Source organism: Chiroxiphia lanceolata, chromosome 6, assembly GCF_009829145.1.
Source record: "Chiroxiphia lanceolata isolate bChiLan1 chromosome 6, bChiLan1.pri, whole genome shotgun sequence".
Lineage (NCBI taxonomy): Eukaryota > Metazoa > Chordata > Aves > Passeriformes > Pipridae > Chiroxiphia > Chiroxiphia lanceolata.
Window position 1 is genome coordinate 49,743,101 of NC_045642.1, and position 23,926 is coordinate 49,767,026.

The 23,926-nt window shown below is 39.7% G+C and overlaps 1 protein-coding gene across 7 annotated transcripts in view; it reads left to right on the top strand.

Moving 5' to 3' along the window:
- The first annotated feature begins 7,781 nt into the window (after positions 1–7,781).
- PPP4R4 (protein phosphatase 4 regulatory subunit 4) overlaps positions 7,782–23,926 on the top strand; it is a 68,072-nt gene continuing 51,927 nt past the window's right edge. For 3 of the 7 annotated variants that reach the window (XM_032691010.1, XM_032691014.1, XM_032691009.1), the window contains exons 1-2: positions 7,788–8,504; positions 9,003–9,076. In XM_032691010.1, the coding sequence (XP_032546901.1) occupies positions 8,391–8,504; positions 9,003–9,076 (188 nt within the window). In that variant the 5' untranslated portion in view covers positions 7,788–8,390. Of the gene's footprint in view, positions 8,505–9,002; positions 9,077–23,926 lie in introns of all 7 variants that reach the window. The other 4 variants (XM_032691013.1, XM_032691015.1, XM_032691018.1 and 1 more) reach the window with 3 other exon arrangements.

The window sequence follows — 23,926 nt, forward strand, 5'->3', positions numbered from 1 at the left end:
CTTGCTTTCGTGCCAGTGTGCTCCTGTTTAAGAGTGCTGCGGGTAAAGCGATGCGACTTGGGGAAGAGTTGAAGTGGCGGCAGGAGGAGCAAGCACGGCAGCGAGGTCACAGCAGGGGTTTTTCTTCCTCTCACATACCCTCTGCAGCTTGATCTTGCTGTAGGAAGACGATGTCATGAATTATACGCTATGATAATGGCATTTTTGTTTCTGCTAAAAGGGTGGCTGATGCTAAGAACAGCCTCTTGCTGTGAGACATGGGGGAGGAGAGGGTTAAAAACGGGAGGTTTCAAGGTGATAAGGGACCAGGACACTAGATTAAAGTGCAACTACAACTACAATTATTTCTTCTCTTTGGTATTTACAGGTGCTTCCAGGTCCTGTGAAAAAATGGGAAAACAAAAGAGTTCTTTGTTTCTTTCGGTTTTTTCTTTATTACTATTTTAAGGCCAAGGGAAGAAATAAGCATATTAAATGTTTTCAAGGACAGTTTCACTTCCTGATAATCAGTATTAATGCTCTGGCAATGCACAACATGAGCAGTTGCTTCCAATTCATATCCTCCTGTGAGCAAGGCTAAAGAGCATTTGATGCTTGGTCCTCGTGTTCTCTACGAAATGAGTTTAAATCAGTGACTGTCAGGAAGTCGATTCAGGGAGCAGGGCTTTATACAGTACCTTTAACTCTACGACCAGCAAACCCTATTTATTTAGTACTGAACTGGAGACAGTGATGCCCAAAGGTGCTGTCTCACTGACAGCACCCCCTGAGCTGGTGCTGTGTCTTCATCAACAGCTTTAATGAGGGGTCTCAGCAGTCTTTATGCATTCCTTCGTTAAAAGTATCTTCCAGGTTATTAGATTCAAATTTGCGAGTGACAGTTCTGCTTGTTTACAATTTTTCCATTTTCCCTCTTTTTATTTTACTGGATATTAGCAAAGGCAAATTTGCAGAAGCAAAAGAAACAGATTACGCTGAAATTCTGGTGTGGCTGACTTAATGTTGTTCCTGAATAAAGAGTAAGAAAAAAATTGTGGACAGGAGAGTTTTTAGCTGTTAATCTTATGTCCTTATGCTGTATGTTGTGTTAATCATATGTCCTTATGTGGTTTCAGAGTTCCCAGTTTTGTCCTAAAAGAAAGATATAACATGGAAATGACTTGCTGAATTATGCTTTTTAATGTAATTGTGGACATATTTTCACAGGACATAGGAGTTATTCTGATTTTTTTTTTTTCAGTAAGAATTCAATTGCATTAGCAGCTGTTTTTTCTGCTTGATCAGTATTGAGCTCTACGTACTATTTATAGACTAAGGGATTGAAATTACAGGCTCTAAATCTTAATTTGAAAGCAGGGACACGCCTATTTGTAATGAGCCTGGAGATTCAGAATGATCTTACCTAAACAGACATGGTACCTTTTCTGATTGCCATGGTGTGAACTGGTTGTACAAGAGGCATTGATTATTTGAGTTGCTTTGAAATGGAATAACCAAGGGAACTAAACATTTGCTTAGTATTAGAGTGACATTAATCTCTCTGAGCCTTTGTCACCTGAAAGAGATGCAGCTTTGTTATGTTGTGACAGGGTTCTGTCAATAAGAAGTGCACCTTTGTGTCCTAACAGAGAGTCAGCTGATAGACTCCTGGTAAATACAGTTCCATTATCTACAGTGCCGAATGACTTCTTAGTAAAAATACCAGTGACAAATGAAACAGAGGCCTGCTTTACTTTACCCCCCTAGGACTTTTTTAGATCAACAGTTATTGAAATACCAGGAAATCGTGAATTGAAGAGAATAACCTGTATTAATAAGTTAACGAGTCATGTCATTTGTCTTGCATAACTCATGTCAGTACATACATATTTTATTATTTTATCAATAATTTCGAAGTTATTTAAGCCAGTATGTCTGAGAGCCAAAGAGAACTTGAAGGGTTTGATATCTTCATTACAGAACTTTACTCGACAGCAGATCCTGTTCTTCCCAGCTGTAAACTATGGTCCTGCAGATCAGTAGTCCAGAGATTGTGGTTTGGTCTCTAGTGTGCAATATTAGATATTATGTTTTCTCAATCAATATTTTGGTTTTTTATAAAATATAGAAGACTTCTTCTAAGGTAGGTCGAGTCAGAGATTGCTCTGACCAATACGTTTGTGTAGCTGAATTCAGCACCAGGAACAATTGAATCTGCATGTGAGCAACTGATGTAGGTTTTCACATACTAATAAAATTCTTTGGCTTCTCTCTTTTCTTCCCTTTCTTTTGTTTTCTTGGCCTCTTGCAGGAATGTCAGTATCTGGTTAATTACTGATTTTAATAGCCATTACTGCTAATGAAAGAATATCACCATACTGTGATTTATATTAATACTCATGGTACATTGTGCGCATGATAAACATGCAGCTGCTGGCCAGTGGGGGACTTGATGCCTCCTGTGTTTTGAGGGCTGTAGAATTTGCTCCTCTGTCTTTTCTGGCATGAGGCCAGATGAGGCTTGTTGTCCTGTCCTGAAGTGCCAAGGTAAAGTCTTGGTTCTTGGGATCAAGGCCTGTGTTTTCATATTCAGAAGTTCTGGAATATGACTGATAATATCTTAAGACATAGTGCCAGAAAAATAAAGATCATCTAATCTATCTGGACAACCTCAAAATATTTTTAATATGGGAAATTATTAATAACAAGGAATAGTATAGAACTTTGAGGTGAAAGGAGTTTGCTAAAGAGGAAGAGCAATACATGTTTCATTTTGGGGGAACACATTGGTGTGTACATTGATAGGTTATCAGTTATATCAAGTTTACTCAAGGAGTTTCTTAAAGTCTTGTGGACTAATCTTATTTAACGAATAACTGTGATACAATATTAAATTTGCTGATGACCCAGTTATTAATACAGAGGGGAATTATGATATCAAGGCAGATTGAAAGGACCTTGAAGACCAGAATAATTGGATGAATATACTTATACAAAGTACAGCACCATTCGGCTAAAGCGAATAGAATTTATACCATTAAGATGGGAGTTAATTAGTTTTAGATCACTGTGGATGACAGAATTATTGACCACAAGATAACTCTGAGCTGCAGCTGTAGTATATTTGGTAAACTAATTCCTGTACAAACATTCATTCTTCACAAGAGGCATTACTTCCCTGAAACTTTTATTTTCAACCACCTGAATTCAAGAGAGGTGAAGTCAAACTGCAGCAGATACCAGGGGGACTGCTAGGGTGATCAGAGGAATGAAGAGCCTGTTTTAGGAATGAAGACTAAATGCTGAGCTTAGCTTTTTTAACCCATGATTACAGCAGATATGACTGCTGACTTTAAATACCAGGAAAGGGAGAATAATTTAAAGGAAAGGACAACACTAGCACAAGAAGAAACTCACTAAACTGGCCAACAGTAATTTTAGGTAAGAAATCTTAAGTTTCTACGGCAACCGATGAGTATAGAATACTTGAAGGCAAAAAGTTGTTAGTTTTAATATAATGTTTGACATGAGTATGACAGATTGTTCATGGTTGTCATAGCAAGGAACTGGACTCATCGGCTTCCTCTTTATTATGAATATAACAGTGCCAGTCTTTGCTTTTGCAGCAGGCTGGTATGTCTTGGTACACTCTCTTCATCCTCTGGGTCAGGGTGCTGGTAGAATGTGGTATAGACATCCCTACTGAAAGACTGATGGCACTGAGATTTTTGCCATTATTGTTCTTATTTCTAAAATGCAAATAAATTCTGCTTTATCTGGATATTTGGAAAAACTAATAAATGTGGGGAAAAAAGTTTTCTGTTTCTACAAAAGAAAATCATTCACTTAAACTTTGTAGTTTGTTATTAGATCCTACTACAGGGTGAAAAATCCTACAAATAGCTGGAAGATATGAAGAAAAATGGCACTTTCTATTTGCTCTGTTGTTAGTCTCTGTGCATGTGCTATTAACTACTTCTGGATAGAGGGTAGTAGATTAGACACTGTAGGAGAACATTACTAGTTCTTACAGAAAGACAGGGAGAACACAGTGATTGCAGTCTTACAGATTTTATATGTTACATAAAAACAAATTTAAGGATCTTTTCTGTGTTATCTATATGATCTTTTTGGGTTTTTAGAGCTTATTGGAGGGAACTAAGTTACAGGAGAGAATATGGGAGACCAGGCTACAGATGATGAAAGCACATTGAATACAATCCAGTGCTTTTTCTTTTATAGCCCATTTAATTACATAGCTATTACAATGAGATGACCCAAGCAGCAAAAGAACAATCAAAACTTTTCTGCAAATGACAGTAGTAAAATGAAGCAACAGTTTCTTAGCAACAATTTAGAAAATATGCTAAATAATATTTTTTGCTGCTGAAATTTGTGTATGGTACATTCCAGGCATTGTTCCAAAGTAGACTAATATTTTTGTGCATGTTTCTTTTATATTAATCTTCTTACAGGTTTGCCTTAACATAGAGTTTTTCTGAAGAACCACTGTTCATGGAGACATTCTCACCTGGAGTACAGAGGGAATAAAAAAAAAATCTTGTTTGGTGAGGCTAAAGCATTAGATGGAACATTAAAACTGCATTTTTTAAGGGTTTGGTGAACTGTAAAAAACAGTTCCAGTCAGAGGCTGCTCATTTGGAAATGGTGAGCAACAGTTGTTACAGCTCTAGCTGTCTCTCAGTGGTGGTGAACACACTGAACTGAACTTCTGCACAGTTCAGATGCTGAGTCCTGAGCAGAACTGTGATTACACAGTGCATAATCTTCACAGTGTACAGTTATGAAATAGTATTTATTTTTCTGTGGAGTATTAAATGAAAGAAAATGGGAAATGAAGAATGAAATGTTTCATTTAATTTTGATGTTTATGGTAATTCTTCAGTTGTCTAAATTAAAACGAACAAAACAAAATCGCAAGAGAAAGCATTTCTTTCAAGTTGACCCAAAACATATTGCCTTTTTCCCCTCCCAACATAATTAAAAAATATTTTGCTGATTTTTTCCTCCTTTTTTAGTTTCGCCATTGCATAAGAAATTCTGGCTTTTAATTGGGAATGCACACATTTTGCCTGAAAGCATTTCTTGTCATGTTCTTCTGTATCCCCCAAACCAGTTACTTCATATTTCAGCTGATTTCAGAGCAGTTTCCAGAAGGCAGACACCTAACTGCTGGGTAGCAAAGGAAAATGGCCATGTCCAACATGACAAATCCCTTCCCCCAAGAATACTTAGCTTGAGCCAGTGTACCTGAAGAATTCTTTAGGTACAAAGTCCTTCCACCTATTTTGTGGTGGTTTTTTTTTTGTTTTTTTTTTTTGGTCTTCACCTGTATTGCATTTAGAGTTCATTGCTTCAGAAGGCCTGAATAACACCCTCTCTCTTCTCCCACTCAGAATGGGTGGTATTTTTCCGGGTTCTCTGCAGTTGCCTCCATTAAGGAAGAATTATTTGAAATCAGCCCGGTATTAGCTTTGCAACCTTACACAGCTCCTGTGTTAAAGTGAAGGTTCCAATTCACTCTGGATTTCACAAAAGCAGCATGAAATAGCTCTTCATTCTACTACATTAGCTATGACAAGGTTAGAATGAAGCTGAGAGTAGAGCTTCATTTGAGAGAAGAGAGGAGTGAAAAGGGAAGGAGCTGGAAGCAGCAGCAGTTAGAAGGGGAGTCATACATAACTTTAACCATAGATGAGAGTGAGAGACTACTTGCCTGCAGATTTACTATCAGAGGGGATTAATTTATATATATGTGGTTTTGGAAAAAAATATGCAAGAATTTTTTTTTCTGTCAAATATGTGGGTCAAAAGGAGATTTGTTTATATTTAATCTAATTCCTCCTGTGATCTTTGGTCTGGTATTCAATTTACAGGAAAAAAATTCTTATTTTTATTCTGCTTTTAACATTTCCAGGATATTTGTAGGTCTCTGATATATCTACTGATTTTAAAACTAATGGGAGTCACGCCCGCACAGTGTTTCCTGGACTGAGTTAGAAGGACAGGACAGCTTTTTAAAAGAGCTGTTTAAATTGTTTATAAGAAACTCTCTTCCTTAGTGGCTTACAAAATTTATGTAACATATAACATCATAAATCAGCCTAGTTGTATATCTAAACTCCATGTTCTTCAGTTTTTAAAACTGAGTTATGAAATTCCTGGTTTGAAAACTGCATTGAGTTCCTAATTCAAGGCACACATAAGGTCTGAGTTTGAGAAAAGAACATTGTATAAAATTCTTTTTTTATTTCCCCTCGTGGAAATAGTTACTTAACTACTCTGAGAGAACTTAAGTTCAGTCATAACTATTGTATTTGCTGTCTGATGATGTTCCCTAGTTAAAAAGATAATGCAAAGGAGATGTTCAAAATACTGTTCTCATTTTAATTCATTGTCATGCCTTGAAAACTCCAAATGGTTTTAGTTTTCTATTACGTAACACTTTGATTATTTATATATATTTTGGATTAGATTTTTTGTTGTACATTTGCAATTAATGGAGATGCTCTAATTTTTTACTGTTTTACTTGTTTAACTGAGCACAGGATTTGTCCTAATTGGTAGACAGAGAAATAACAGACAGGGGACCATGTTTATTTTTTGCTAGATATAAGCTGAGGTACTTACCAATCACGGAATAAAAGTTGCTAAAATTCTGGGCAATATACTACATACTTCTTACAATTTTAATTCTTACAATTTCTGGAATTACTTTTATACTTTATTAACAAAACTTATTGGGTCATGTGGGCATTTCACAATAATAGTAAAACATTGTACCCACTCAAGCCCTTGTGAAATATTTACAGGGATTTTAACTCCTCCGTGAGTGTGATTTGCTTAGTTGTGTTCTATATAATTATTGCAAATACCACTGTCTAGAGGCCTGGTGAATAACTTAGCTAGTAAATGCTGAGTCCAACTGTGTGTAATGATTCTTGTCCTGCATGAATTTTGCATCACTGACCCACCCCAACAGGAGCTGTCCTACCAAGTTTTTTAAAAAGATTACATTTTCCATGCTTATTTGTCTGTGAATCAGGGGTAAAAATGGTGTACCTTTATTCTGAAAAAAATACTCTCCCTTGTACCCCCAGTGTACTCTAAGTTTGTGAATGAGCATGGTAAATCCTACAGCATCCAAGGCATAACTGCATGTATCAGGAAGACGATCCATATGGAAATCTGCACTGCGGTAAGTGTGAGTGGTGTATAACCTGGGTCTGGAATGTAAAAGGTGAAGAATAAGAATTTATGAAGAGTGCAAGTGATGTCTTCGGTGTAGATTCATAATTTACTGCTGTGGATGTAAAAGATTTTTTCTTTTTTCTTTAAGATTAATATAAAAGCATATATTTGGACTTTTCTTTAAAATCAGCTCATCTAGAGGTTTGTCCTGTGTAGTTCTATGAGAGCGGGGCAGGACACTGGAGCGGGGTCCCAGCACCACTGGAGGGGGACACCGCCCGGCTGAGGGGATGCCGCGCCCCACCGAGGAGGCCGCAGCAGCGGACGAGGAGCTTCAAGGAGGCTGCAGCTGTGGGAGGGGAAGCCAACAGAAGCCAGAGCTGTGGACAAGAAGCTCCCAGCAGCAGGCGGGGGAGCCCGGCGGGGCAGGCTGGGCTGCGGCTGCTGGGGCACCCCAGGCGCGGTACCGGCTCTGAGGGGGCGGCGCCCCCCGCGTGTTCCGACGGTGCCGCGCTCGGGCGCTGTTCTGCCCCGCGGAGGCCGCGGCAGTGCCGCGTTGCCCCGGCGACCGGCGAGCCGGTGCTGGGGCTGCCCCGGCTGGGGTCCGTGGCGCTCACCCCCGCGACGCCGGGGAGGGAGCCCACGGGGCCGCGCCGCGGGACGGGGGCGGGGAGCGTCACTGCACCGCAGCAACCGTCCCTCCTCCCGGGGCGGGGGGGAGAGGCGGCACCCGGGCGCCGCGGCGGGGCTGCTCCGCTACCGCGTCCTGCCGTGCCCTGCTGCGCCGTGCCCTGCCGGTGCGGAGCGAGCCCCGCAGTCCCGGGTGCTGCGCCGGGGGCTCCGCCGTACCCTCTGCCGGCCGGGGGCAGCGCGCTCCCTGGCCCCCGCAGCGGGCAGGCGCGGCTCGCGACCAGGGGAAACTTGGCTCGAAACTCCCGCCCGCCGAGGCACCAGCAGCTGCACCGGCGCTCCCGGGGCTGCGGGTGCCGGCCCCGCTCGCTGCCCGCCCGGGCCGAGCGGAGAAAGTTTCCCTGCAGGAGGCTGGGCGGAGGCGGGCGGCGCGGCGGGCGCTGCCGCAGTGAGTGCGCCGAGCCCGGGCTGTGCCGGCGGCGGGAGCGCCCGGAGCGTTCGGTCCCGCCGCCCGCAGGGCGATGTGAGGCTCGGGGACAGCGTCGGCTGCCGAAGGCTTTAGGTGTTACATGCGTCCGCTAACCTTCTCCAAAATGGATTTTAGTCAGAGCAATCTGTTCGGATACATAGAAGACCTGCAGGAACTAACTATTATAGAGAGGCCAGTACGCAGGAGCCTGAAGGTATATACCTCGAAAAGAAGGATGCTTTAAAATCCGTTTAAAATTGTGTTTGTTTTATTTATGTATAGCTAAGTGAGTAGACAGTCTATTTATTTTTTTTTACGACACCAGGATACCTAAACATTATTTTCAGTTATTTTTGGAATAAACAGTCTTGAATACTACAAAGCAGGGACTTAATATTTCCAGTATAAGAATATTAAGCTGGGGAAAAATTAGACTAACTTAGGTCTTTAGATTAATTTATATGTGATTTGCTTTTACTTTAATAGTGATAATGCCTGACATGGAATTGTACTGCTCTAACATTGCATCTTTTCCTGGTGAAAGATTTATTTGATTGAATTTGAAATGTTGGCTAGAGATTTCATGGATAAATTCAGGTAACTCATGAAACTGTCCCTGGATATGTGGGGAGGAAGGACTTGTTTTAAGAAGATCAAAATAGTGAAATAATAAGGCATTGGAAACTCATAATCTCTATTTCACACTTGACAGACACCAGAAGAAATAGAAAGATTGACAGTTGATGAAGAACTCAGTGATATTGAAAGGGCTGTTTATCTACTCAGGTATTTCCTAAAATATTGCTCTGAAACATTGCTGACCATCATGTTTGCATACAACTTTTTTTTTTTTTTTGTCTTTCAGTAGTTTTTTTTACCTTCCACTGTGTTGAACATATAGGCAAGATAAAAATAGGTACTGTAATTTTAAAAAGCCACCCTGGAGTAGGGTGCCTGTGTACGCGTATAAACATTGCTTTTAATATGGCCTTCACCAGCACAGAGTTGTACTTAATCATGTTTTTCCCTGCAGTTGATTTTGCAAGATTCCATGAATATTAACGTTAAAAACACCAATCATTCAGGAAGTTCTTATTCCCTCAAAGTGAATTTTCACTCGTGGGCAGTTACCACGGGCTGAAAGCAGAGCTGTTCTAGCATCCTGTATATGTTTGGACTTTCAGAAGAGAAAACTTGAGAGATTAGTTTTATAGTCCTTAGGAATTACTGTAGAAGATACTGTGTTAATACTTCTCACTATTCTGGTTTTTCATTTTACCTCCTTCTTCTTGTTGAAGGTATTGATTTGCAGCTACTTGAAGAACTTAAATTTTGGTAGTTTAAAATACAGGTCTTTCAATTACTGTGCAACTCATCTTTGAAAGTACAAATGTTCTGAGGGATTTTGAGTTGAATATGCATTTTTAAACAATACCTAGTAATTGAAGAACCAGCTGCAGCTACCTCTCAGTTTGCTTATTCTGCTGTGTTAAGTGCTTTTCTGATCTATGCCTGTGCTCAGTGTTTAGAGTTTTGGGGTGCATGGCGTTATTTTTAGGTAAGCATTTTTGTCCACTGATACTACTTTTGGTATTGTGTTTTGTTTACATATATATATATATATTTTAATGCTGAAATTTACTAAATAGAAGATTTTAAAACTTGCTGTGCATTTCTGTAATCAAAGCAGTCTGTTGACTAGGTAAATTCGGAGAAAACAGTTTGTATGTTGTGCATATCATTGAAAGTATGCATATCAATTTTGGTTTTTACCTCACAACAATCAGCGTAGCTGACTTCTTTTTCTTTCCCCGTGTGGCAGCAAATTTCTTTGCTCTTTTCCCAATTAAAGATCATGTTTCCAGCAATCTGTGTTAACTAGCTCATTGCCTTGTTAAATGATAAATGTTCCACTTCATATCTTTCCTTTTGCCAATTGCTATTCAGTCTGGCCTTGACCTTCTCCTGACATCTTTATTTGCTTTCTCTCTTCTTGAGCAGCTGTTCTGGGGACATAACATTCTTTTTCTTTTGATGAAGCTTTCATTTTTGCCTCTGCATTGTTCTCATTGCTGAAAGGTAGCTTCAGCTCTGCTTGATAGGCTTTTTGTAAGGCAATCAGTTGCTTTCCAGGTATGTTAATATAATAATCGAGGGGAAGCTTTTGCTGTTCAATAGTATATTACCTTCCTGGTACTTAGGGGAGTAAAAACAAACAGTTGAAAAGCTGTCTGTAACACAGATAGTATCTTTTACATAATGTACAGAGGTATGTACTTTTGGTTTGTCAGGAATTTTTTAATATATTGTAATGGAATATCCCTGCCTGTTGCTGTTTGACAGTAATGTCAGTCTGGTCTTTTTGTGTCTTGTTTTCTCCAGCAGATGCATTATTTGCTGGCCTTCAGGTTGTCCCTTATGTGGGATGCTCCTTGATATTATCCAAAAAGCCACTGCCTTTTCTGAAAATCCAACTATAAAAATAACCTTGATGAGATTGAAAGGAATTGTTAATGATGGCTGTGTTATAGCACATTTGAAAAGGATAATGTTATCTTCATATACATTAAAAATATTCAAGAACAATGTTAGAAAGTAAATCTCTTACCTTTAAATATCTACAAATAATATCAAAATACTACTTGCGTCACAGTGTCATTTATATTGTCACTTATGGAAGCCTAATCTGCAAGTTGAGTCAGAATCACAGAATATTCTGAGTTGGAAGCGACCCACAAGAATCATCCAGTCGAGCTCTAATGTGAATGGCCCATACAGAGATCAAACCCACAACCTTGTTGTTATTAGCAGCGTGCTCTAACCGCATTGAAGATGTTAGATTTACTGAGAATATATTTAGTGTTGCTTGTACAGTGCATTAGGGCTAACTAAACTGAATGAAACCTTTGTATGCTATAGCAAACCTAGTGTTTACTGATGTTTTTCTGTTGAAGTTCAGGAAGAATCCACATACTTTAATAGCTTTCATTCTGAACGAAAAACCTCAACCACTTTCTTCTGTTTTCACATCCTTTCACTTTAAAAGCTGCCCCCAGCTTCTCCTACCCATCCCTGAAATCGAATACTCTGTTTTCCTTATATGCAGAGTTGTTCTGTGTTTACTAGGTACTTGTTTTTTTCTAGAGTTCTACTCCTGCAGTCTTTTACTATTGTAGTCTAAAAAATGGGTTGACATCTGAGTTAGAGAGAATAGTTTTCTTTTTTTCCTAGTGACTGATTCTTGCTTTGCTGTGTATACGGGAAGACAGAGATTTCCCAGCTGTCACTGTTTCATCAGTTCATTCTTCTTTTTTGACTTCTTGTGTTCTTCACTTCTCATTTGCCAGTAATACCGTGGAGCTTGGGGCATGGTCTTTTGCTTCTTATATTGCGAAGTTAATTGTTTTACTCATCTGGTATTTATTTGTAACCATCTAATGATTATTTTGTATTTCCACAGTGTCTTGTCTGTGTCTAGACATGATGTGTGGTCACAGATTTTGTAAATTTCTGTTCATTGTCTTCTCTTAAATATGACATAATTATATACCTCTGAATGTTTTTAGCTCATGGTAAGTACCTGGACACAATAATCCTGTTTAAGATCTCACTTTCATAGAACATGATTTCATTTTAATTGTTTTTTATTGCTACCTATCACAGTTTGGTTTCACATTCTAAAGTGATAATAGTAATTTTGATAATCCTAAAAAGTTTCTCTCTCTCTCTCTCTCATAATTATTTGTAGTGGATGACTTTGCTTTCAGTCTTCCCTTTTCTGCTAGTACTGTTTTTCAGATAACTGTGCAATGAAGTAGATTGATAAGATGATCTAGCTAAGGCTGATCATTTTTAGTGACATTAATTTTCAGCTAAATCAACTCCTTGATTTGCTGCATCATGGGGATACAGAAACAAGCAAAAGGAGAGGACGTAGTAGCTCTCCTGGTGGTTAAAGTCACTTTATTGTGACAGAGTGAACTTCTGCTTTAGATCACTGATGCCCGGAGTACTCAGTTTTAATTAGGTGACATTCTGCAGTTAGACTGAGCAAATCCTAATTAAATAAAAATGTGGTAACAAATTGGACTGTCATCTTTTTTAACTCAATTAACCTTAATTCTTGTTGAGGAACTAGGCTTCCTTAGACCCAATTGTCAGGGATGTTTATGAACTTCCATTGAAATCAAATGGATTTAGGTACCTAAAGAGGGAGAGGCATTGGAGTGTCTAATATCTATGTTTTAGAGCTTCAGCTTGTGTGTTTGGCTGGAGGGTCTAACAGGAATCACCAAAGGGTTGTATTGTGCCGGTGTTTTGCACACTGCTGGCCCAACAGAACAAGAAGGACAGCAGAATAACTGTGCACCTCAGCCATGTCAGTGTCAAGATTGATGGCTTATCATAAAACCATCAGCAGATTAAGACAGGATGCCAGACTACACTGAAACAATTGAATAGTTTGCATTCCACCTCAAGGCATCGTGACCTCTATCAGGACAGTGGCAATAAACAACTCAGGGACAGTAATTTTTATTCCTGCTGTGAACTTTTGGCTGTAGTCTTAATTTCCATGTTTTCTGATGTTTGATTCATGTTATTACTTATATTAATTTGTCTAACTGTAGCTCATTGTTTTAGGGTATACGGCCAAAGTTATGTATTCTTTGCCTGATGCGAATCTGGTTTTGGATACAAGGATGCTTACTGGCATGTGCACTGCAGTGTGGTTTGTTTTCTGAGGGCTTTCCTGGTAGATTTCCCTAGGGCTTTTACATTGTTGTGTTGTATTAGTTTGTAGTCAGCTACTTTTTTTCTTTTTTTATTTGTGCCTGCTTAGTGTTAAAGCTTCTAGACCTTGACATGTCTGTCATACTCAAAATAACAGGGTGATAATGAGTTATCAAGGTGGAAGATTGAATTATTCAGCCTTTTGGGAACATAGTGTACTTTGGGTTTGGAGAGATCCTATCTGTTGGTGTAGAAAACAACACGGTGCCTCTCCAAAATGGTTTTTGAAGACACAATAGATACTCTATCTAGACTGGAAAGTGTTCTATGCCTCTAAACTTAGCACAACTTAAAAAAAAAACCCAACAACAATAAAAAAGTTGTACTTTATTGTAGCCATGCTTGATTAGCTAGAGTATTCTCAAATTCCAAACATCATTTAATACATTATGTGTAGTTAATTGTGAATGTCAAACCCACTACTGTTTAAAAGTTTTGTGGTTTTTTTTTGTCTAGTTTATAGTCAGCATGTTAGTTTTGGAAAATTTCTCTGAAGGTGAAGGCAACTAGCCTTTAATTTTAAATGAAAGCTTTCATTTAAATGTAGCTTTAGAAGCTGATTGTCTACATTGTGTAGGTTTTTTTGTATTATATAATCGTGAAAAATGGCTACTCTATTCTGATTATACAGCTTCTGGTCCTGATGCATACATGGTGTACTGGAAGATCCAGCTATATTGGAAAATAATTCTTCCGTCTATACTGCCAAGCTGTAAATATTAATGTAAAAAGTATTTCTTCAGTCTTCTTTTCTTCATCTTTTATTTTGTAAATTGCAACCTAAATTTTATAAAAGTTTAGTTCTGATTCACTTAGTTGGACAAATAAACTATTTGCTTGACATTGACTGTGTTACACAAGTAAGTTAATGTATACGAAATTGATTCTTTCACCCTAAAGTGAAAGGTGTACCCATAGACTCCTAAAGTGTTGTAAAGTCACATACTTTTATTTAAATTTAGATTTGTGCAAATACTTCTGTTAATCATATTTGCTGAGTTGAAACTGCAGCTGAGGAACCAGCTGTGAATATACAGAGCGGAGTTAAAATAGTGCTTTGAGAAACCTCAAAAAAAAAGAAAAAAAAGAAAAAAAAGAAGAGAGGAGGGAGAAAAATCTACATTTCAGTTTTCTTTCTCAAGCTCCAGTCAGTGCAGGAAGATGGCAATGCCACTCCTCTCCCTTTTCTAGTGATTGTGCTATGTTTGCACTTGTGCCTGCACAGCGCATTGGGGAATTTATCTGAGGCAAACCCTGAAAGTGATCGTTAGTTTTAAAACAGATTGATTGTGTGATCCAGGACTCTGTGCACTTCAAAAAAGACCAGTGCCAGCACAAAGGAATTGGATAGCAGCATAGGAACAATGCTCATGAGTGGGTGAAATGTCTTTGAGACTTAGCACTTAATTTGGCTGGCTTATGGTATTTATGAAGCTACGGTTTCCTGGTGTCTAGTTTCACAGTCAAACTTAATGACGCTCTTCCTCTATCAGAGAGGAACTCTCTTCTCCTTTCCTTATGTGACTGCATGTTCCTGATAAGTTCTGTGTGCCGGCACTAGTGTTGTTGTAGCCACGGTCTCGGTCAGATTAGGGAATTGATGCTAATTCTAACATTTTTCAGACGCTTGCTTCCCAACAAAATGTGGTACAAAATACAAGCAACTGCTCATGCTACCATAAGGGGGAGCATGAGCAGAGAAGTCACAGCTGATAGATGGCTCTCCCATCAATAGCAAACCAGATTTAGTTCTGATTACTCTAATTTTGAATGTATACTTTGAATTTGTGAAGTCAAGTACTGGTTGAAATGACCAGAGTATCAGCTGTAGTGTATTTAATGAGCTCTTTGACATTAAATGGACTTTAAGAATCGTTAAAGTTGGACGAGACCTCCAAGATCATTGGGTCCAACCTTTAAGTGAACACTACCATGTCAACTAAACCATAGCACTAAGTGCCATGTCCAGTTGGTTTTTAAACGCTTCCAGGGATGGCAACTCCACCACTTCCCTGGGTAGCCTTAACCATCCTTTCAGTGAAGAAATTCTTTCTGATGTCCAACCTGAACCTCCCCTGGCACAGCTTGAGGCCTTTGCCTCTTGTCTTGTTGCCTGGGAGAAGAGGCCAACCCCCACCTGGCTACAGCCTCCTTTCAAGTGGTTGTAGAGAGTGATGAGGTTCCCCCTGAGCGCCCTTTTCTCCAGACTGAACGTCCCCAGTTCCTTCAGCTGCTTCTCACAAGACTTGTGCTCCACACCTTCACCAGCTCTGTTGCCCTTCTATGGACATGCTCCAGCACCTCAATGTCTTTCTTGTAGTGAGGGGCCCAGAACTGGACACAAGATTAGAGGTGTGGCCTCACCAGTGCCGAGTACATGGGGATGATCACTGCCCTGGTCCTGCTAGCTACACTTTGCTGATACAGGCCAGGATGCCATTGGCCTTCTTGGCCACTTGGACACACTGCTGGCTCATGTTCAGCTGCTGTCCATGAACACCCCCAGGTCCTTCTCCGCCAAGCAGCTTTCCAGCCACTTGGCCCCAAGCCTGTAGTGCTGCCTGGGGCTGTTGTGACCACAGTGCGGGACCTGGCACTTCACTTTTTTGAACCTAATACAATTGGCCTCAGCCCATCAATCCAGTCTGTTTAGATGCCTCTGCAGAGCCTTCCTACTCTCCAGCAGATCAACACTCTCAACCAGCCTGATGGTGTCTGCAAACTGACTGAGGGTGCACTTGATCCCATCATCCAGATTGGTGATAAAGATATTAAACAGGACTGTCTCCTGAGCCTGGGGAGCCCCACTTGTGACTGAATGTAGCACCACTGACCACCACTTTCTGGGCCTGGCCATCCAGCCAGTTTTTAACCTGGTGAAGAGTGCACCTGTCCAAGCCATGCACTGCCAGCTTCTCTGGGAGAATGATGTGAGAAACAGTGTCAAAGGCTTTGTTGAAGTCCAGGTAGACAACATCCATAGCCTACACCACCACTAAGTGGTTCAGCTTGTTGTAAAAGGAGATCAGGTTCTGGAAGTCTGCGTGATAGCTTTGATATGTGAGTTCAGTAGCTCTTCCTTATGCAATGTCAAATTCTTCTCTGGAGATGTCAGTTGTGTTTCAGAGCATCTTTACGCATGACATAATTAGGAGAAACTAGGTAGCTGTGGGGATGTGTTTTTAGATATTAAAGACAGTTGGAAAATCTGTGGGTTTTCTTAACTTCTAAAAATTGTACTGTTGCCCTGGGAAAATCTTATCATCCTCTCCTAGAAATGTTCTACACAGGAATATCCAGCTAAGTATTTCCCATGTTTCTTTCTTTCTACGTGACTGATCCCATACAGAAATAGCATGTTGCTTAGCAGGAGACTGACTTTCTTCTGTTTTTGTTTAGATGAGCACTGGCATTTAATAAATAACAGCTGTATGGTTCATTTTGAGATGGCATATAATTAATGTATAAGTATAATAATTCTCCTTTATATCACTTTCCTTAGAAAGTTACAAGTGTCTGTAAGAACATTTTGTACTTATAATGAGCTTTTATCCCCATGCTTGCTCAGTATTACTAATTTATGCTTTTATCCTTTGCCTGATTTGGCAAGAGATGATAGTATTGCACTAGTTTATGTCAGGACCTGGAAATGCATCCAGTGGAAACTCCATGAAGGTGTAGCTGGGAAAATGTGATATTTTGTGATAGAATACATCAAAGGTACAGACTCCTCAAACAGTAGGCCAAGCTGTCCATTTATGGCAAGTCTGAGTACGCTTTCACACTATGATGCCCTGTAAAATAATGACTGTTGTATGCAGGTGACTGAAACAGTCTAGCCGATTTTCGTAGAATCACAGAATGGTTTGGGTTAGAAGGGATAAAAGATCATCTTATTCCAGACCCTCTGCCATGGGCAGGGACACCTTCCACTAGACCAGTTTGCTCAAGGCCTCATCCAACCTGGCTGTGAACACTTCCAGGGATGGGGCGTCCACAACTTCTCTGGGCACCCCCTTCCAGTGCCTTAGCACCCTCACAGTAAAGAATTTCTTCTTAATATCCAATCTAAACGTACTCTTTTTCATTTTGAAGTCATTTCTCCTTTTCCTATCACTATGTGCCCTTGTAAAAAAGTCCCTCTTCAGCTTTCCTGTAGGACCCTGTTAGGTACTGGAAGGCTGCTATAAGCTATCCCTGGAGCCTTCTCTTCTCCAGGCTGAACAATTCTGATTTTCTCAGCCTTTCCTCATAGGAGAGATGCTCCATTCTTCAAATTGTCTTTGTGGCCCTCATCTGTTCTTGCTCCAGCAGGTTAAATGTCCTTTCTCTGTGGAGGAACCCAGAGCTGGACGCAGTACTCCAGGTGAAGTCTTACCAGAGTGGAGTAGAGGAGCAGAGTCACCTCGACCTGCTGACCACGCTGCTTTTGAATCAGCCCAGGTTATGGTTGACTTTCTGGGCTGTGCACACTGATGTCCAGCCTCTCATCCACCAGCACCCCCAAGTCCTTCTCAGCAGGGCTACTCTCGATCTGTTCATCCCCCAGTCTGGATTGATACCAGGAGTTGCCCTGACCCAGGTGTAGCACTTTGCACTTGGTCTTGTTAAATCCCGTGAGGTTCCAGCAACACTCAGCTTGGTGTTGTCAGCAGATTTGCTCAGGGTGCCCTGAATCCCTTTGCCTGTGTCATTAATACAGATACTAAAAAACCCTGGTACCTGTACTGGTCCCAGACCTCTGGAGGACACCACTCATCACCTGAGCCAACCACCTCTGGATGCAACTATCCAAACAATTCTTTATGCACCGAACATGTTTTTCTTGCAAATTCATTCTGGTGTTTTGAGAACTCTGTTGTAGGCATGGGAAGTCCTTCACGTGTCATGGTGTGATGCTTGCATGGGAAGTCCTTCATGTGTCATGGTGTGATGCTTCCATGGCCTTGCACTCTGACTCCATTTGTTGCTGACAAAAAGGAGAAACTGCAGTTAGTACTGGTCTGGCTATTCTTTCCCTAAAAGCAGTACGGTATCATGTCCCAAAAATCTGAATACTGTGAGACTCTTCAGAAGAATGATTCTGAGTGCTGATAAACCACATACTTTTGCATTCAGATCTATTTAAACGCTCTTCTGAATCTCCACAAGGCAGAGCAGATAACACTCCATTATCACAGAATCATAGAATATGCTGAGTTGGAAGGGACCCACAAGGATCATTGAGTCCAACTCCTAACTCTGCACCCATTCCCAGGAGTCACACCATATGCCCAAGAGTATCATCCAAACGCTTCTTGAACTCTGTCGGGCTTTGTGTTGTGACCACTTTCCCTGGAGAGCCTGTTCCAGTGCCCAACCACCCTCTGGGTGAAGAACGTTTTTGTAATATACAACTTCGCCCTCCTTTGGATGCTCTCTGATGGCTTAATATCTCTCTTACATTGTGGTGCCCAAAACTGCACACAATATTCAAGGTGAAGCTGCCCCAGTGTAGAGCAGAGCGGGACAATTCCCTCCCTTGACCAGCTGGCGATGCTTTGGACAGGACATGGTTGCCACCCCGGACACTGTTGGCCCTCCTGGCTGCCAAGGCACTGCTGACTCACATTCAGCTTGCCATCAAGCTGGACTCCTTTCCATGGCACTGCTTTCCAGCATCTCATTCCCCAGTCTGTCCATATATCCAGGGTTGCCCCATGTCAGGTGCAGAATCTGGCAGTTCCTCTTGTTGAACTTCAAATGTTTGATGATTACCCAGTCCTGTAATTTGTTGAGGTCTCTCTGCAGGGCCTCCCTGCTTTCGAGGGGGTCAACAGCTCCTCTGAGTTTTGTGTCAACTGCAAACTTGCTTAGTGTCCCTTCCAGTCCTGCATTGAAGTAATTTATGAAGATGTTGAAGAGCATGGGGCTTAAGATGGAGCCCTGTGGAACCCCACTAGTGACAGGTCACCAGTCTGATGTTTCCCCATTCACTGTTACCCTCCGTGCTTGACCCGTGAACTAGTTGCTAACCTACCACATGATGTGTTTATCCAGCCCTGTGCTGTATCAGATCATATTGCAGCACTTTGTAAACTTTATGTGAAGAGAAAATGCTTTCCTGAGGTGAAATTCTGATTGTGATTTAAGGACTTCAGAATCTAGGACTGCAGGCTTGTATCTGTGCCTCAGAAGACATGCTATGACAAAATAATTTGGAATGAGACAAGAAATAGCTTTGTTGAGATTAAAATTAATCCTGTTCTCTGGGGTAAACTTGTAGAACTGTTCATTTAGCTATTTTTAGAGTTGACTTTAGTAATATTAGTATTTCTGTCCTTTTTTTACCAGCTGGTACTCTAAATGCCAACACTGAGTTACCCTGGATTTTGTCAAGCCTTGGAACCCAAAGCGTATTGTCACAGGAAAAAAAATAGGATTATTTAATTATTTAAACAGAAATTTTTACGCTGGGGAAAGAGATTGGAAATGTAGACAGTTCTGGAGACTAAGCAACTCAAGGAGGTCTCCATTATTCATTGATAAATTCTCCAACTTTGTTAGGGGCACCTTATTTAATCTTTTAGGGGCAGTTTTTCTATAAAAGAGGTTCTCTTTGGCTCTTGAAGACAAACTGAAAAGGAAATTGAAGTTTCTGTAGTAAGGATTTTTATTGATATAATCTGGCAAAACCTGTATTACAACTAAGAACCAATTGTTTAAATTCTGCACAATTATAGGTCTCTGTACTTGAAAAAGAAGGTCGTTCAGATTCCAAAACTGAGACCAGAAGTCAAAGACAGTTATGTCCTCAAGGAAAGATTTTTAAAGGTAGACCAGTGAAACATAAGTGCAGTGACAGGAATTGTATGTAATTGAGTTGTTCTTGAAACCCACCTTTTGAGAATGAACATGTCACTGGCATTCTTACATCTTGATTCTCCTCCTTCCCCCGATGTATATTTGCTGTCCTAGATCAGGTTGTGTATGGGCCTTTCCAGTCTGAAGAGTAACAGTATCCTTTGCAGACTTTGAAAATAAGGGTTCTCTAACTCTTGTGCCTCAGTCTCTTAAAGTTAGTTTTACATGGCTATCACATTCACTGCAGTTTTTGAAGTTGCTCCTCTCTCTGTGAATACCCTTGCTGCTCTCATGGAGAAGCTTTTTGACAAGACGGAGTCTTTCTCATTGAATGCTAATTCCCTATAGCCTATCTGATGAACACCCCTATATATGGAAGAAAAATGTCTTTGTGCTTTATAAGTAGTAATTAAACAGAATGAGGTAAGAGACAAAGACCCAGTTGGAAACTTCTGCTAGATTTCCTGGATGCATCTGTCTGAGACATGGTTTATTGCCTCTGCCTGATACTTTTATAAAAGTAGGAAAACATACCATATGTTTCATACTCATGTGATTATTCGAATGGACTCTTGATGCAGGTATTCTTATTTAAATTCTTCAATTTAGCTTCTTTTGCATTCAAATAAATGTTTCTTTTTGCAAAACATTACCCTACAAGGGGTTAATGTTAAGGAATAAGAATACCAGGCTCTGGATATATGTCTCCGTATCTTGGTAGCAGTTGTTTTAGCAGCACTTTTCTTTAGTCCGTGTTACGTGACTGTGGGTTCTGAGAATTTGTACAACTCTCATGTACAGATTAGCTGAGTCATTCCTTGTCGGTTGTATCAATTCAGAGCAGGACCAAGGGGAATTGCTATACTTTATTGAACTCATTAACTATTGTTGGAAATGTCTTGCCCATCTACCCCTTACGTACTAATGGGATTTAGGAACTACCCCTTTCTAACAGACTGCAGATAAACAGTACTTCTTAGTACTTTGCTTAATTCCAAAATTATAATCACTTCATTTACAGTGTGATTTTAGCCCCAGTGTTTCTCTATAATGCCTACTTTCATGTTCTTCCACTGTTCTTAAATTTACTATAGCATAAGAAGGATTCAGGCAGTGTGTAAGCAGGGGTAGATGAACTGGCATGAATGGAATTGCATCATTTTGAGTGTGTATGAATCCAAGTTGAGTATAGTAACTAGGGCTTTGTTTTATTGACTTAATCTACTTCAAGCAGCCAGGAAGGTGTTTGTAGGACTTCAAACATTTTTTTTTTAAACTTACATTTTTTGTAAGATTATATAAATATAGATGACCAGAATAATAAGTCAGAAAAATGAATAGTGATGAAGAAAGACTGAAGCCTCGAAGAGCATAGTCTTCCATGCCTTTCTAATGGGGACAGAACTTAATTTGTGCATTCTTCTTGTCCTTATCTGTTTTTTAATAATCATCCACTTTAAGAGAATACTTCTGGCTTTGCAAATAGATCAATACAGATAGTTTTTCCTAAGGCATTTTTCTCCTAGGTTTTTAAAATTGAATCTTCTATTTGATTTTTTTTTCTTTCCCCAGTATCTCTTAAATCAGAATGATAATTTGTTTTTATTTCTTTTAAATGGCAATGCCCTGTAACTTTGAATAAAATTACAGAAGTTCCCACAGGGGTTTTTTTGACAGTCTGGGAGCATGAGGAATGGTATAAATGGAAGATCTTGGAGGCCTTGTTTTTTTGGCTTATGGGAGTAGCTTTGTGTCCAAATTGTCAATTATGGTTCTAGTAAGAAGTCTGCATTTCTTGAAGTAAAAACAGTGAATTAATTTGGGTAGCTATCAGTTAGCTTCTCCCCCTCTCCCCAACCTCCACCCCTGTGACTGTTGTTGAACAACAAAGAACATTAAGCAGTGGAGCCACCAGTTTATGCTATGATTCAATAAAAGTTATTCAAAGCTTCTTGTGTTACTCCAAAACATTTCTCTTTAACAGGGAGAGCAGGAAAGTTGGATTCAAGGTGGATCAAAGCATTTGATAATGCAACTGATATTAACAGAGCTGCACAGCAGCAGCAGTGTTGAAGTCAATAATACCATTCCATTTTGCTTGCTGTGGTTTATGTTTACAAAATGGGATAGTTTACTGTTCATCTGTGCTGCATGAGAAGTGCAGCTAGAGCAGCTTGTGGTCTGACTTTCCAAAGTAGTATGTATTCTTCTTTTCTTTTCTCCTCCCTAGTGAAATTGCTTAGTAACTCCTGTTACCAAGAGTATACCGAAAAGGCTGGACTAGGGACAGGAAGAAAATGCTTTAAACATGATAACTGTGTTTGTGTTGTAAATGGAAATTGATTGTATTGTCTCTGACAGAATAAACATATGTAAAAGAGAAATGTGAAAGGCGTCTGCTTTAATATGCTTATTTACATGGTAATATTATTTACATTGTTGGGCAGGCTTTGAGATAAAAATGCTGTCTTTAAAGGGAGAAACAGAAAAGATGCCATTTTCACTGCTGAAATTGTAACTGAGCTTTTTGAGGGGGAGGATTTATGTCCATATTAAATAGCAAAACATGAGTCACTGCCTCATTGCTGCTTGCACCAAAATTCTTCTGTTATAAACAGTTAATCTCTTTTATGTAATTTCATTTCAAAGCTCAGAATTAGGATACCTATTTCTCTGCCATTTTGGGAGCTAGAAGTTAGATTATAGTCTTCAGGGCGAGATTCAAGTTTATTTTTGGTTTTCACAGCTGCATCAAGTGCTACCCATTAAATCAATGGAGAAAAGAATGACCATTTAAAATGAACATGCTTCTTTACTACAGGTTTTAACCCAAGAGTATGTCTATTTCCTTTTATTTTTGTCACCATGTGGTTACTTGTAACTTCTTTTGAACCTTGCATGCTTCTTGTATTATACACACAGAAAATACTTGAGCCATGAGTTTGTAATTATTAGGTACCTACTTACATGGAAAAATCAACTCTAAGGACAGATAAATACACTTGTGCTTTAATCACTTAAACATCCCACCTGTTGAAAATTATTTGTTAGCGAGTATATAAACCAATAAAATTAATATCCAGATCTTTCTGTCTTACATAGTTAGTGCCAATTACGAAGGTATTCATAAATACTTTTCAAGTGCCTCATCTTACTTCCTGATTAAATGAAGAAAGTGTTTTTGGTCTTTTTAAATGAGCAATTGGAACGTGGCAGCTTTTGGATCTATTGTGTGTAATACCCCACACCTGTAAGACCCATGAGTTGAAAAAGATTCTAAGTAGATTTTAGTACCTTACTAGGTCATTTGAGATGTTCGTGACTCACTTTACCTGCTTTTTGGTGAAGGATGCGAGGATTAGGGTTTATTTTTTTCATTCTTTTGCTCCCACTTTTTAAGTCCACCATACATTTTTCCCCAAATGCAATTTCTTCCCTTCCATCTTATTTTCCTTTTCTTTGCCCTCATCTCTATGACTGAGGGTTTGCCTTAAGTTTATCATCTTCAGGGCACTACACATTGGATACCAGTTGAGATGGTTCGTATGACATCTGTGAAGACTGTCTTGACCTATGGTATTTGTATAGAACTTTGGAGTTCTTTATGCAATAGAATAACATCAGTATTTTGAGCCCTGCATGCTGTGTTTAAGGTGAATTCTGCCAGTAGATATCCATTTGCATGAATGCCTCATCCGATACCTAATAAAAGTATTGGTCGTGAAAATAATATGTTGTGTTAATATTCCACTGTGGGTTTATACTAAAAATTTACTGTCTCACACCTTTCAGTTAATGATATTCTTCTTCAGTTACAAACCATAGGGAGGAGGAGGAGGGGAAAATGGTGTGCAAATGGTATTGCATCAATTGTTGCCTTTTTCCATGTAACTTTTTCTTCCCCAGAATGATATTGATACTAACATAGTAAATAGATAAGCCAGATATTCTGGTGGTTAACACTGAGTATATACTATGAAGGATCTATGCATGAGCACATTT